Source organism: Neltuma alba, unplaced genomic scaffold (assembly GCF_004799145.2).
Source record: "Neltuma alba isolate B1F8T4 unplaced genomic scaffold, ASM479914v2 tig00000609_pilon, whole genome shotgun sequence".
Taxonomy (NCBI): domain Eukaryota; kingdom Viridiplantae; phylum Streptophyta; class Magnoliopsida; order Fabales; family Fabaceae; genus Neltuma; species Neltuma alba.
The window spans coordinates 158221-172151 of record NW_021632112.1 but is presented as its reverse complement, the minus strand read 5'-3'; the positions used below and the strand labels follow the sequence as shown (position 1 = coordinate 172151).

The 13931-nt window shown below is 31.0% G+C and overlaps 1 protein-coding gene across 1 annotated transcript; it reads right to left on the bottom strand.

The window, feature by feature from the left end:
- Positions 1-6131: 6131 nt before the first annotated feature.
- LOC114741234 (AT-hook motif nuclear-localized protein 1) lies at positions 6132-10900 on the bottom strand. The gene is made up of 5 exons (XM_028929489.1): positions 10179-10900; positions 8636-8703; positions 7852-7983; positions 7009-7166; positions 6132-6377 (listed from the first exon to the last, which is right to left on the bottom strand). Exons 1-5 carry the CDS (start codon positions 10552-10554, stop codon positions 6152-6154), a joined length of 960 nt encoding a protein of 319 aa, XP_028785322.1. The 5' UTR covers positions 10555-10900; the 3' UTR covers positions 6132-6151.
- Positions 10901-13931: the final 3031 nt, after the last annotated feature.

The window sequence follows — 13931 nt, the reverse complement described above, 5'->3', positions numbered from 1 at the left end:
GCTCAGAGCTCATTCCAGGTACTCATCTTTTAGATTTTTTTTTTTTTTGATTTATCATCTTTTAGATTTATATGTATTGTGGCAAGTGAGCATCTAGTTTTAGTGTTCTACAGTTTTACTATCCGAGTTTCATATTTCACTAAAATAAGATACAGATGCTGTTGGAATTTTACAGTCTTTCGTATAGACACTAAATCAGGCCAAAAAAATGTATAGACAGTAAATTAAAAAAAAAATTATAAGTTTACTTTCATATATAATTTTTAACGAATTATGACTATTCAAGATTTCAAATGCATTCTACTCCAAAAAAAGAAAAAAGGAAAAATTCCGAACACATTTACGTGTAATTTTATATTCAGCTGTGAATCTGTAATGCCCAAATCACTTGATTAAAATGATTCAGGGGGTGTTTGGCTCTCCTCCCAAACCATGGTTTGGAAAAAAATTTGCCAAACACCCCTTGAGGGGGTGTTTGGATGAAGCCAAACCATGGTTTGCAGAATAGCTTCTGGAGAATAGATTCTGGAGAGAATAGATTTTAAAAGAATAGCTTTTCTGAAAAAGTGATTCTGATAAAGTGAGAGTGTTTGGATAGTTGTTGTCAGAAGTGCTTTTTTATATGTGAAAATTACTAAAAAGGACATAAGTTTAAATGATAATTACATATAAGATATATTTCATAATATATGTTTATTTGAAGTAAATAAATAATATTAATACAAAAATTAATACGTATATATATTAATAAAATAAATAAAAATGTTTTTTTTGCAAAATGATTTAATAAAATAATTAAATATGTATATATATTAATAAATAATATATATTAATAAAATAATTAAAATTAAAACGTATATATATATTAACAAAATAAGTAAATATGTTTTTTTGTAAAATATATTATTTAACCTCACCCTCACAGACTCGGTCACTCCCCTCCCCTGATTGACGATCAGATTCCTGGGCCCACCAACAATCAATTATTTGAAGCAAACAGAAGCAGCCCTCCGTCTCATTATCCGAAACCAAGGTTTTGAGGGACAAAACCATGGTTTCCCTCAAAACCATGGTTTCAGTTTTTTCGTTTCTTCACCTATTTGGTAATTTCAGGATTATAGTTCGTTGGAATGTTTTTTGCCATTTTATTATCATCGTTTAAAATGAAAATAGAAATACTTTTTTTAAAAAAATATTAAAAGAATTTTGTTTCCATAAAATTAGAGATAGAAAGGGGTATCGGAGCAAAAATAGCTCGGAATGTGATTTAGGGTGTGTTTGGATGAAACCAAACCGTGGTTTGGAAAAGTGATTCTGGAGAATAGATTCTGGAAAAAATAGATTCTGTGAATAATAGATTTTGTAAAAAAGTGATTCTGAGAAGTGAGAGTGTTTGGATAGTTGTTATCAGAAGCACTTTTTATATATACAAATTACTAAAAAAAAGACATAAGTTAATATGATAATTACAGAAAAAATAGATTTATGATATATTTTAATTTGAAGAAATAAATTGTTAATAATATGTTTTTTACCAACATAATTAATAATACATAAGATAATATAATTAATAATTAATTAATGTCTATATATATTTAAAATATAAGATTAAATATATTTATAAAAAAATATGTTTATAAAAAAAATAACAAGATACATATCATATAGGCCCTCACATTCTCCTTTTTTTCTCCAAAAGCAAAAAAATTTTGCTTTTTCCAAAACCATGGTTTTGGAGTCAAAACCATGGTTTTGACCCAAAACCATGGTTTTGGTTTTTGGAGAGGCTGTTTGGGTAGCATTTTCCCCAAACCATGGTTTGGGGTGCTATCCAAACAGAGCCTTAATAACAATAGATACGAAATTTAAATCAGGGGCGGATGACATTTAAGGATCAAAAGATTGAATTAATTTTATTTAAGAACAACAATTTGGCAACCTCAACAAGGAACAACCAACCTCCCCCTCCCCAAAAAAAAAAAGACAACCAAAGGTTCTCTAGGGCCTGTTTGGTTTGAGAGGAGGGTAGAGGGGGTAGGATAGGAAAAGGGAGAGGAGGTTTTATCCTCACCTTATTTGGTTTGATTAAAAAGGAAGAGAGGAGAAGATAGTTAAAGATCCCTTGTTTGGTTCAAGAAGGGGAGAAGAATGATAGTAATAATCAATTTACCATTTTACCCTTACATATTAGTTTATATTTTTTATTGATATATTATATAAATTAATTTACATCTTAATTTAAATTATATAATTTAATAAAAATTCAGTCTTATCATGTTAATATGTGCATTAAAAAATTGGTACAGTAATTTTTATTCTAATTAATATAATAATATATTTAAAATAATCAAATTAACAAATTTTATGTGCTCTAAGAAAAATGAAATTTTATTCTCTTTGGGCTATCCTTTTTTCAGCTTTAAAATATATTTAATAAATAATATATTTATAGAAAAAAATTAATTTTATAATATTATAATTTTTTATTTAAATAATTTTTTATTTTTAATTAATTTTTTATAATATATTTTTTAGTTATAATAATTTATAAATTTTATTTTTTACTTAGGATAATATATTTTTTATTTAAAATAAATATTATAATAATATATTTTATGGGTAGAAGTAGAATATTAAAAAACTATAAAGGTATAATGATCTAAAAATTTAGCTCCCTTCCAAAAACCCCTAATTTAAAGGGGATCTAAAATGAGGGGAGGGGAGGGGACATTTTGGCTTCCCTCCCTTCCAAAATTTTTAACCAAATGAGGGGAGGGGTTCATTTTCCCTCCCCTACCCTCCAACCAAACAAACCCCTAGTGATTTGGCCTAAGAATGAATTTGCTAGTATACCCTCATATTAAAATGACGAATCTCACTTGTAAATTAATAATTATAAAATCATAAATCAAGAAATATTAATATCAAACTATAAGAAGTTATGAAAACTATTCATTTTCCTTCATCAATAGAAAATATTGATTGCAAATTAGCAACAACAAAGTTATCAATAAAATAACATGAATATCAAACCATAAAAAGTCATTGGATATTTAACAAGTTTGCTCAGACGTTTCCTTATCCATTCTGTTTTGAGCGTCACATTGGAAAAGAATATCAACATACTGCTTAAATCTTTTTCTATTACTCCCCATATGAAACTGATGTTTTATTAATTTCTAATTCCCCTAACTATACAATACCCACCTTAGTAGTATAATTTTTGTTCACTTTATATAATTGATTTTTTACTAAAAAAAATTGTATCTTCAACAAATTACTTTTTTCTTTCATAAATAGAAAAATCTCACCCGCAAATTAGTGATATTACCAAGTTGTGAATTAAGGAATAAAAGTATCAAATCACTGAAAAGTGAAAACATCTTTAATTCTTATTTTTGTATTTTCGAATTTTTTTATCATAATATTTAATTAATTTAATCTTTTGGTCCTCAACTATCACGCTCCCTTTAAATTTAAATCACTGAATGGTGTTTTTATTAGTTTGGTTTCACTTCTATAGTTCTATTAAAAATTTAAAAAAAAATGAAGATTCTAAGTTTTGGTATTATGTGAAATATTTGATTGACGGAAGAACGACCTAGCTAAGTAGATGATGGTACTTAAATGTTTGTTTTTTTTTTGGTGAATATTTTAAAGGTTTTTTTTTTTGCCATTATTAAAAATAAAAGGTCTTTAAATTTGATCAATAGTTGACCTCATAATAGTACTTTTCCGGTTCTTAATATAAGACTCATTTAACTAATTTGATTAGATTAAGGAAGTTAGGTAAGTTAGTTAATTATAAGAAAAGTGACACATTTTTCCTAAACCACCATATTCATCTTTATTAATACCACATTTCCCTTTTCTACTCGATTATAGTTGATGGAGTATCTATAGGGACCAAAACCAACTCAAGAATTATGTCCTATATTAAGGACCGGAAGAGTAGCTTGTAATTTATTAATTTGGTCGCGGACTAGTGGGTGGTGATTTTTCTTTTTTTCTTTTTGGCCAACTAGTGGGTGGTGATTAAACATATATTTTAATTTATATATTATATATGTTACAATTAAAAATATAGACTAAAGTGAAAAAAAAGGTCATTTTGTAATTCTAGTGAAAAAAAAAGGCACATCGCATGCCTAATAGTATATATATGGATGTCGGCCTTTTTAAATATTTTTCAAACGAGTAATTTTGACCAGATTTTTACGGTGGGCAATTTATATTGACCCACAAAAAAATTAAGTGAATTAAATACTTCTAAACATTATGGTTGAATTAAGTAAAAGTAATAAGATATCTCTTCAAATAAAATTAAGAGTCTGAACATCATAAATGGAAAAAATCACGTTGAAAACCTCGTTATTATTATTTCGGTCAAACAACGCAAGATTAATAGAGTAATATCATAATCATATAGACAGACACTAGACAGAACAAGAAAATTCTAGAAGCTTGCAAGAAATACATATAAATAAAGTAATACTATTTCTACTCCTAATTATAAAACTTTTTTTATAGTATATAAATGAGGTTTTATAATTAAAACCCGAGGTAATAACAAACTATGCTTCTTTAACATGAGGGCACACGAGAGGGTTGCATCCTCTAGGGTCCTCCACATTCTACATGGGAGGATTCGGTTCTACAATCAGTTTGAGTCAATGATTGGAAAGTTTCTTTTTATTTATCTTGATTCATGTGAAAAATTAAGCACTAGGATCCAAGTTGAACCCGAGAAACCTGAGTTTACACTGGTGTCATGAATTTACTTTTAGTTCAAGCAAAGTCAAACTGCTGACCCTTAAAATTATTGATCAGTTCAATTTTCAATGTGAACTAGGTTTCTGGCTTTTCAATTTTTATTCCTCCTCTCATAATGGAACATATCAGTTAGGTTGGCTGTTTATTTCTATTTCTAATAAAGGATTCAATTAACTTGATTCAAAAATGTTTGAGATAACCCGAGCACACTACCATAGTTCATAATAACTAGGAGTGTTCAATGTTTTATCCTTCCTGGGATAGGACAAAAAAATTTGGGACAAGACAAATACAGAACAGGACGGGAATAATGACCGGGACGGGACAGGATTGTCCCACTTGTCCTAGGGTAATTTTTTTTAAAAAAAATTATTTATTAATAATAATTATTATTATTATTTTTATAGTAATTTTTAACCCTTAAGTCGTAATATTATCTTAACAAAATCTCCTTTCTCAATAAAATATTCATAAAACCATTATATATTGTTTCTTTTACCGTATTTTTTTAATAGTATTGTTTTTATACATTTTTTATATTATATAATTAAGTTTTCTACGTAATATTTTTTTCTCCTCAAGTCCTTAACATAAGACCTAATTGTTGAGTTAATTTTAGTCTTAAATATAAAACCCATTTCTTATATTTATCAATTTTCTCTAGATTACCCTTATAAATACTCTCTCAACTATAATTAAATAGAAAAAGAAGATGGGGTATTAAAAGAGATAATTATGATATTTTAATAAAAACGTGTCATATTTCTTATAATTAACTAATTTACTTAACTTCCTTAATTTAATCAAATTAGTTAAATAAGTCTTATATTAAGGACCGGAGGAGTATATTGTTTTTATCTTTAGAAGCCCAATAAAAAATAACCATTTAACATAAAAAAAAATTTATATGAAAAATTATAATATTTCTTTTTCAAAAAAAGGGGGAAATAGGACGGGACACGAGACTAAGGCCTTGTCTTGTCCTTGTTCACCGAGATGGACCGGTCTTGGTCCTCTCCCGTGAACACCCTTATCAGATATATTACACAGTAATTAATAGTGAGGAAGATCAAAATCTGCACTAAACCAGATATTGGCGTAATAACAACAAAAATTAACTTGGGATTTCACAATCAAGGAGAAAGGTGATCTAAGGAATAACCAACACATCAGAACATTCTACCCCAAACAAAATGAGCAAACCAAAGCAGAGAAGCTCATCTATCATCAGCTAACAAAAATTCTGCATGGAAATGAACCTCAGAAAACATCCTAGTTCCAGTAAGTTTCAATGGCACAAACAGGGAAAGCAGCCCAACAGCTAAGGACTATATAACGATTTTTGTCGGCAGAAAAATAAATTCATGTGGGATATATATTACCCTGCAGATAGAGGCACATTAATGTCAGTGGTCATGTTGTTCCTCGTATCAGAAGGCAATGCAGACCAATTGTGAGCAGGGAAGGAAGGTGGAGATGACAGGATAGGTATTGGATCAGCAGTAGACAAAGGAACAATTGCTGTTGATACAATCTCATGTTTCTGTTTCTTTGTCTTCAGATCATGCTGGTTTCCAGCCAGAAAACTGCCAACCACAACCTGATACATAATAACAATCAGTTGTAAAGAATAATCAGGATCACAGGTTTCTGTAGCTGATTCATGAGATTAATCAGCGCTAGCATCTGCCTGGTTCAGCCCCCGCTCTAAGCTTTTAAGAGGCAGGTTGGAAAAAGAATTAAAATCCTCTCCACAGAAGAGAAATGAAGAATCTGGAAAAAAAGGCGGTCAAGTGCACAAGACTCCCACCAGGGAGGGCAGGATCTGGGGAGGGAAAAATTGTATACAACCTTATCCCTGCAAGCAGTGAGGGTGTTTTCATGATTTGAAGCTTGTGGAGAGCCAGCTTCGAGGCTCACATGGCAGAAATAGACAATCTGTGAGCCTAAAAAGAAATAAAAAGAAAAAAGAAAGAGCCCAGGCAGCCCTATTAGGCCCCTAACCATAGGGTCAAGAGTGTTGAGTTGAAAAGCCCTTTTATTAGGGTTGAATAAGTGAGGCCTTATTGACACCTATAAATTATTGTCACCACACAATGAATCTGAATCAACTATTTCATTCATGGAAGATGACAAATTTTGTCATAGGCGGTCTTTAGCGCTTAGAATTATTATGCTTTTCCCAGTCGAAGACCACAAAACAAAAGAACGAAAAGAAAAGAAAGAAGAGGTAATATTATGGAAAGAGACAACAACAAACCAGCTACACTACCCCCTATGACGCGCCCATCTGGACTTGCTAAAGAAACACTCATGCCACCCGATCTGCTTCGTGTTCCTGCACTTTCATTCGGCATGAATGAGCCAGATAATGACAAAATTTCAAACCGTCCCTGTGGAAAACAACAGCAAAAAGATGGGATTTTCACTTGTGATGAAAAGCAGTGGTATCAGAAAGCTAAAGAAAAGATAATACTTTTTATTTATTCCCCAGGAAGAAAAGATAAACCTTTCATATGAACACACAAGGAAAGAAACCGACATGTTGAGTCCAAGTTTTCACCAGTTTTGATGAAAATGTTCCAGTTTTTTTTTTTTTTTTACCGAAAAAATGTTGCAGGTTAAGCAGCAACAGTGGCTCAAAATAATGGAGATTGCTGCAGCAAAGATATCTTTTTACCAAGTATGTAGTAAAAGCTATAACAATATATTCAAAGACAACAGAATGGAAAGTCACTGAAAATAATGTTCAACAAATACTGGAAAAACAGAATTTAGAAAGGCTGGTAGGCCGCACTTGTAGATCATTAGGCAATTAAGCCCATCAAAGAAAAAATAAAATTTTCTTCTTCTATCATCTGTTTCTGAACAGCATTAAATATTAATCTCCAAAGAAATAATCGTTTCACTTTTGTATTATTGATAAAATATATTGAAAACAACAAACAATTAACAAACTTAAACAAATTCCATTTATCTTCATTGAAGTATAGATAATGACTCACCAAAAAAAAAAAAAAAAAGTATAGATAATGATGCCATCAGTACTCTGGGGCCGTGGGGAAAATGGCACACTACCTCATGTGTCAATGTACCCCCAGAAGAATCAGCCTGCCGAAGCATGACGCTTGATATAACTCCACTTGCAGAAAGAATGCATATAGCTCGCGGCCCTTGCTGAGAAAATGATATTATCTTCATTGTGATGTCCTGAGACAACCAACGATAGAATGGATGTCACCGTACATACCAGTTTCAGTTTCACAAAAAAAGAAAAAAAAAGAAGATAATACAACAACAACAACAAAAAACTTTATCCCACTAGATAGGGTTGGCTGAATGGATTGTACATGCCATTGAACTCTATCCAAAGACTAAATTTGGATAGATTACTAACTGAAAAATTTCACTCAATAACTTCATTGAGTGTTCTCTTTGGCCTCCTTTGCTCCTTTTCAGAAAACTCCATAGCCTATACTGTTTGATTAATCCTCCTTACTGGCACATTCAAAGGCGTTCGTTGAATTTGACCTAACCATCTCAAACAATTTCCCACTATTTTCTCTTCAATAGGAGCCACTTCTACTTTTCTGCGTATGTGTTCAATCTCTCTTTCTTGTTCTTACCAATGCCATCTTACTAGTTCATCTCCTTTATTAATGCATGCTATCACCTCAAATGATGAAAAGAAAAGCATGTAACGTTGGGTGTGTAATAATCTAAGAAGTGATCAAGTTTCTAACTAATAAGGAAAGATTTAAAGGGCTAGAGGAGAGAATAGAATGAACATTGAAAAATGAATAGGAAAACTGTGAATTGCAGAAATTACTCGATATAGTTAGTAAATATGTCTGATGCTTACCTCCCCGGAATTAATGGCAATGATATGAGGTGTAAAATTAGTACCAACGGAGCCTGCAACCCATTCACCTAAAAGAAGTATGTTTTTAATAATTAATCACAATTGATAATGGCAACGTTCCCTATCAAAACGGTAACAAAGCTCCCCCCCCCCCCCAAAAAAAAAAAAAACAGAAATCTCAGCTTCTAAGTATGGCATTTCTCCATAAGCCATATAAAGAATGTGAACAGTGATAGAACAGAGACTATTTATAACTTAGGATTCACAACACCCCTTTCTTTCAAATGTTTCCGTCCTCATCCTTTTTATCAAAATTTGATTTCCTTGCACAGAGGACAGCAATGTTACAAGTCCTTCCTTTTCAGGTAGACAAGTAGTATTGCAATATTCAATCAACAAAGAAGATTCTGCCATAATTGTTCTTTATTCCTTCAAATATTTGCAATTGCAAGTCACTGGTTTAGAACTCTGTATCAGATGTGTCCATTAAATGCTAAATTATTTTCACTGATAACCTTCAAATTATAAATGACAAGATATTAATTCAAAAACACTGCTCTAATAAACAAAACACTGAAAGCTTCCTATTCCAGAATAGTTCTAGTAATTATTTTACCCGAATGATTTAGAAAATGCTATCCAACTTGGTACTAAATTTGAACCAATAGTTGTTCATATATAGCCAAAGTTGATGTATTTGGTCGATTGATTAGAATATCAGAACTAAAAGCTATGCAGAAAAGCAAGCAGAAAATGACCAGGGAAATTCTAGGAGAAATGCTAAAATTATTACTCTTATCATGTTTAAACTAACTACATTTTATACCTCTTTTTTTCTTCTCCCCCCCCCCCCCTTTTTACAATAAGCGGATAGAAAAGCAGGCTCACAATTTTGGCAGGCAGTTTTGAATAAAAATCTCAGTAAAATATTCGTTATGCCTAAGCAAAGAAAGAAAGGCCAGACAACTATATGCTAATTATCCACAGCAATCTTCTTGGATTACCACACAAAAAAAAAAAAAAAACCACATCAATCTTAATATCCAGTAAACTGTATGAGAAGCAAGGACCATGAACTGCATTAGCTGACCGTTAAGCAGCAAGCAATATGAACCGGTCAACTGTGTGTCCATTAACATTAACGTTGTTTACAGACTACGCCCAATTCCAAGGGAGCAGCAACGAAATAAAGACAACAGAACCAAAGAGATTCAATAATGGAGGGAACAAATAAAGAATGAGCTTTTTTTTTTGTTTGAAGCCTTGAAGGAAGATTTTGGCGTAAATCTAATCAAAAGACAGGTTTGAACTTGGAACACTCAAATGACCATTGCAGCAGAAGATTCCACCAGCTAAGCTAGTTCACTTTTCAGGACAAAAAGGGAACCCATTTAGATGTGAGAGGTCCCACATCGTCAATGTTCTTTCTCAGAGCTGTAAGGTCGTCTATTTCTCTACTACAAAAATTATAGCATAAATCTCTGCTTCGCAGGTACTGTGTTTAGTTACAATCACATAAGCATATAGCAAGAAGATCCGTTACCTGAATCTTCAACTTCGAATTTGGCTTTGCGTACTGAGTTAGCAGGGCGCACTTTACCGCGTTTGCCGGCCGAGAAATCGATCACAGCCGGCGGAGCCGAAGAAGATAACGGCGACGGAGATAGAGCCATTGCCACTGACCCATCTGGTCCGTACTTCCTCGGCCGACCCCTCTTCTTCTTCACCGGCATCGTTGTCGCAGCCGTAGCCACTCCCGCAACAACTGGTTGAGGTGGCGCAACACTCCCTTGAGGTGCCGGTGCCGTTGATCCCCCGAGGGAAGACGGGACTTCAGTCCTCGGAGCTACATGGTAGTTCGACGGAGCATCTGATCGGACCACCGTGACCCCATTATTAACAACATCCCTGACCTCCATGCTTCAAAGTTGAAAATCCTCCCACATGAAACCTCACAACATCATCCCATTTCTCTTTCCACTTCAGACGCAAGCACGCAGAGCCATTACTGTATCCACTGTTCTTCCGAAGGAAAATAGTTTGGAACCAAAAAATACCAATACAACAAAAAAAATTTCAAACTTTCTGAAGCTCAGCTTGAAAACAGAAGAGGAGGTCTACAAGACTTTAACTTTGCACCAGTCCGATGACTTTTTTTCACAGAAAAAATATGGGGAAAACAAGGAATTCCATCAAGAAGAAAATGAGTGTTAAGAGAAATATGTTCTTCCTTCTATGGGGAGAAAGACAGATAAATTTTGTGAAGAAAGAGAGTTAAGTAGTTGAATTAGTTTTGAATTTTGCGTTTGGAATGGAAAATGCGGAGATTAAATAAGCTCTTTATAATTTTTTTCCTTTTATTGCCGGGAGCCTGTTTTCTTTTTCTTTTTTTTTTACGAACTTTTCTGAGACTGCCCAAGTTGACATTAAAATAATAATAAATGTGAAAGGATATTTCACAATAATAAATATAATAATAAATTAACATATTTTCGGATGCATTTTGGGATAAACAAAACTAATAGATAATGTATTATTTGTGAACAGGTGGACTTGGTTCATATATTATTGTCCATGTTAATAATATTTAAATGGAAATAATTACCTGGTTTTGGTTGAGATCTAGTGGAGAAATAATATAAAATAAAATAGTATTAAAGTTGGTGGAAGGGTTTCTTTTTCTTTCTTCTTCTCTAAACCTATTAATTATTAATAGAATATTATAAAAAGAGCATGGCAAAGTTAGATGAATAAAAGAGAGAGTTATATAAAGTAAGGTTTATAAAATCTTTACTTCATGAAATTTGACCTCAATTTAGTTTTACTTTTTGAAATTTGAAACAAATAATTTTAATCCTTAAAATCTTATTTTAAGAATTAAAAAATACTGTTTTAAGGATTAGAAATTTTTGGACAGACTAAAATGATGTCAAATTTTATGTATCATAATCACTGATTTCAAATTCCACTAGCCTAAACAAAAACAAGATCAAACTTTATACTTTAAAGATGATATTAATCCTATAAAATATTATGTAAATAGGTTGCTAATGCATAAAGAAACAGTATTGGAAAAGGAAAAATATGGCTCAAATTAAAAAAAAAAAAACAGAAAACGAAATGAAAGTGAAAGTGAAAGTGGGACTTGTGCTTTTTAGTTGCTTAATTAATTAAAAAAAACCTTTTTTTAGCATTAATAAGTGAAATGGATTACAAGGCAAGGCATTCATAAATTCTGTGCCACTTGCTAAGGAACGAACCTGAAAAGTGCTTCTCTCTTTCGGTCTTTTTTGCTTCTGCCAAACGGCTTCAGACTTTCTTTTACCTTTTCAAAAATTGTCTCCATCTTGCTTGCCTAACAGTTGGATTAATTTAGGTGCCAGTTTCTTGTTACTTTAACTCTAATTAATGTGCAAATCATTCTTAAAAATAGTAGTATATTTATCATTTTCTAAGGTTAATATTTTTCATAATAACCATCACCATAAGAAAAATTAGTTTAAATGATTCTTCTGCATATGGTTTTTTCAAGACGTATAAGAAATATATTCCCTCAATAATAGAGACAAGAATGACAAGCTTAAAATGTTGGATGAATAAATTTGAATTTAAATTTTATATTTAAAATTTTTTGTTTCGGTTTAATAAAATTTTCAAATTTTAAAATCACAACATGAACTAGAGCAGTGTATTTGAAATATTTGAAGCTGACCCAAATTCACGAATTTTTATGTATCTAAATAATGAAATTGGCAAGTTCCAAATTCAAATTCAAATGTCCCCACTTCAAACACAATATTACTAATTCATTTTTTTTTACTAATTTTCTTGTATTTCTATTATTTTAAATGATTATTATTATTATTACAAAGTAAAAATTAAACTAATTAATGAATTCATATCTAATAATTATGGGGTGCACATGTTGGGGTGTTGAGTGCCCATCTCCTCATAATTAGCATTATCCTTTTGTCAAAGGACACATTATTGGATATTGAGTACTATATATTAATTAAGTAAACGTGGCAATTTCACAATTTACAAAATTAAAACATGAATACAATATGAGTTAGAATACATGTTGATTACTATGTGTTTGTTTGTCATCATGTTTAAGGATGAAATTGCACAAAAATTATTTTAGAATACTAAGTACAATTAAAATAATATTTTATGATGTTGAATGCAAATTAACTTTAAATTTGCAAGCCCAACTTAATAGACTTTTAAGGAAGTTAATGGAGAGATGCATGGCTTTTAAAAATGAGAGGGACGCATTTGCTATTGAAAAAATATTTTAAAAATGAAATTACACTAAAAATTATTTTGTGATAGTGAATGTTACCGAGAATATGCTTTAGGATAATAAATCTATAACCTAACCCTTAATATTTTGGTCTGATAAAGCTTGATGCACGTTGACATAGTGGCTTCTTACAAAAGTCAAAAGGACTCATCAATGTTAAGAGGTGGCCCTTTCTGATCAATTACCCTTATTTTTATAAATTTTTTTATATTTTAAAAATTAGTAATTTGCATGCTGAATTAACAGGAAATAATTTTATTATATAATAATATCCTTGCATTTAAATCTGGATTGAATTATTCTACTTAAGATAGATATCTTATATTAAATGAATTAGGTGGAATCTAATAAGTATCATAAATTACTGTTACAAGGGGACAAAATTATATTATAGTTTATAAATAATGTAAAATAAGATTTTGAATGATTCAAAAGTCAAAACTAAACACATTAATTTTTAATTGTTTCAGTTAATTTTTTGTTCATTTAATTTGCATTATTCATCAAACCCATGTTATTACTAATTTACTAAAGGAATTATTTGGCACTTTGGCCTTAGCTGGATTCAATTCTGTCCTTAGGGAAATTTTTTTATAACTAATTTGTTTTTTAATTAAAAAAAATTAGTTGAGTTGGGTCTTGGAGGCTCACTAGAATTAAGGCATATCTCCAGACTCAGAAAAAACTTATAAATGTGCTTACAAATTGCCCATTAATAAGGTCTATATATCAGTAGCAGGATTCGAACTCACAACTTTATGGGTTATAAGCTGACTCCTTATCAACTAAATTAATTAGTTTTTCTAACTAATTAAATTCAATCAACCCAAATTGTAAGGATTACTATGTACCAAAAAACATAAGAATTACAAGTAAGCATGAATATACAAAACTTCTCATGAAAAGTAACTATTTTATTAAACTTGAAGAAATAAAGAATTTTTAGTGAGCTTTCCCAATCCTAATCTTAATCCTATATCTCAATACAAC

Coding starts and splice junctions, on each gene's coding strand:
- LOC114741234 (XM_028929489.1), bottom strand. CDS start 10,554: ATGGAGGTCAGGGATGTTGTTAATAATGGGGTCACGGTGGTCCGATCA. Junction 8,704..10,178: donor ATTCGAAGTTGAAGATTCAG/GTAACGGATCTT, acceptor TACTTCTTTTAG/GTGAATGGGTTGCAGGCTCC. Junction 7,984..8,635: donor TTGCCATTAATTCCGGGGAG/GTAAGCATCAGA, acceptor TGGTTGTCTCAG/GACATCACAATGAAGATAAT.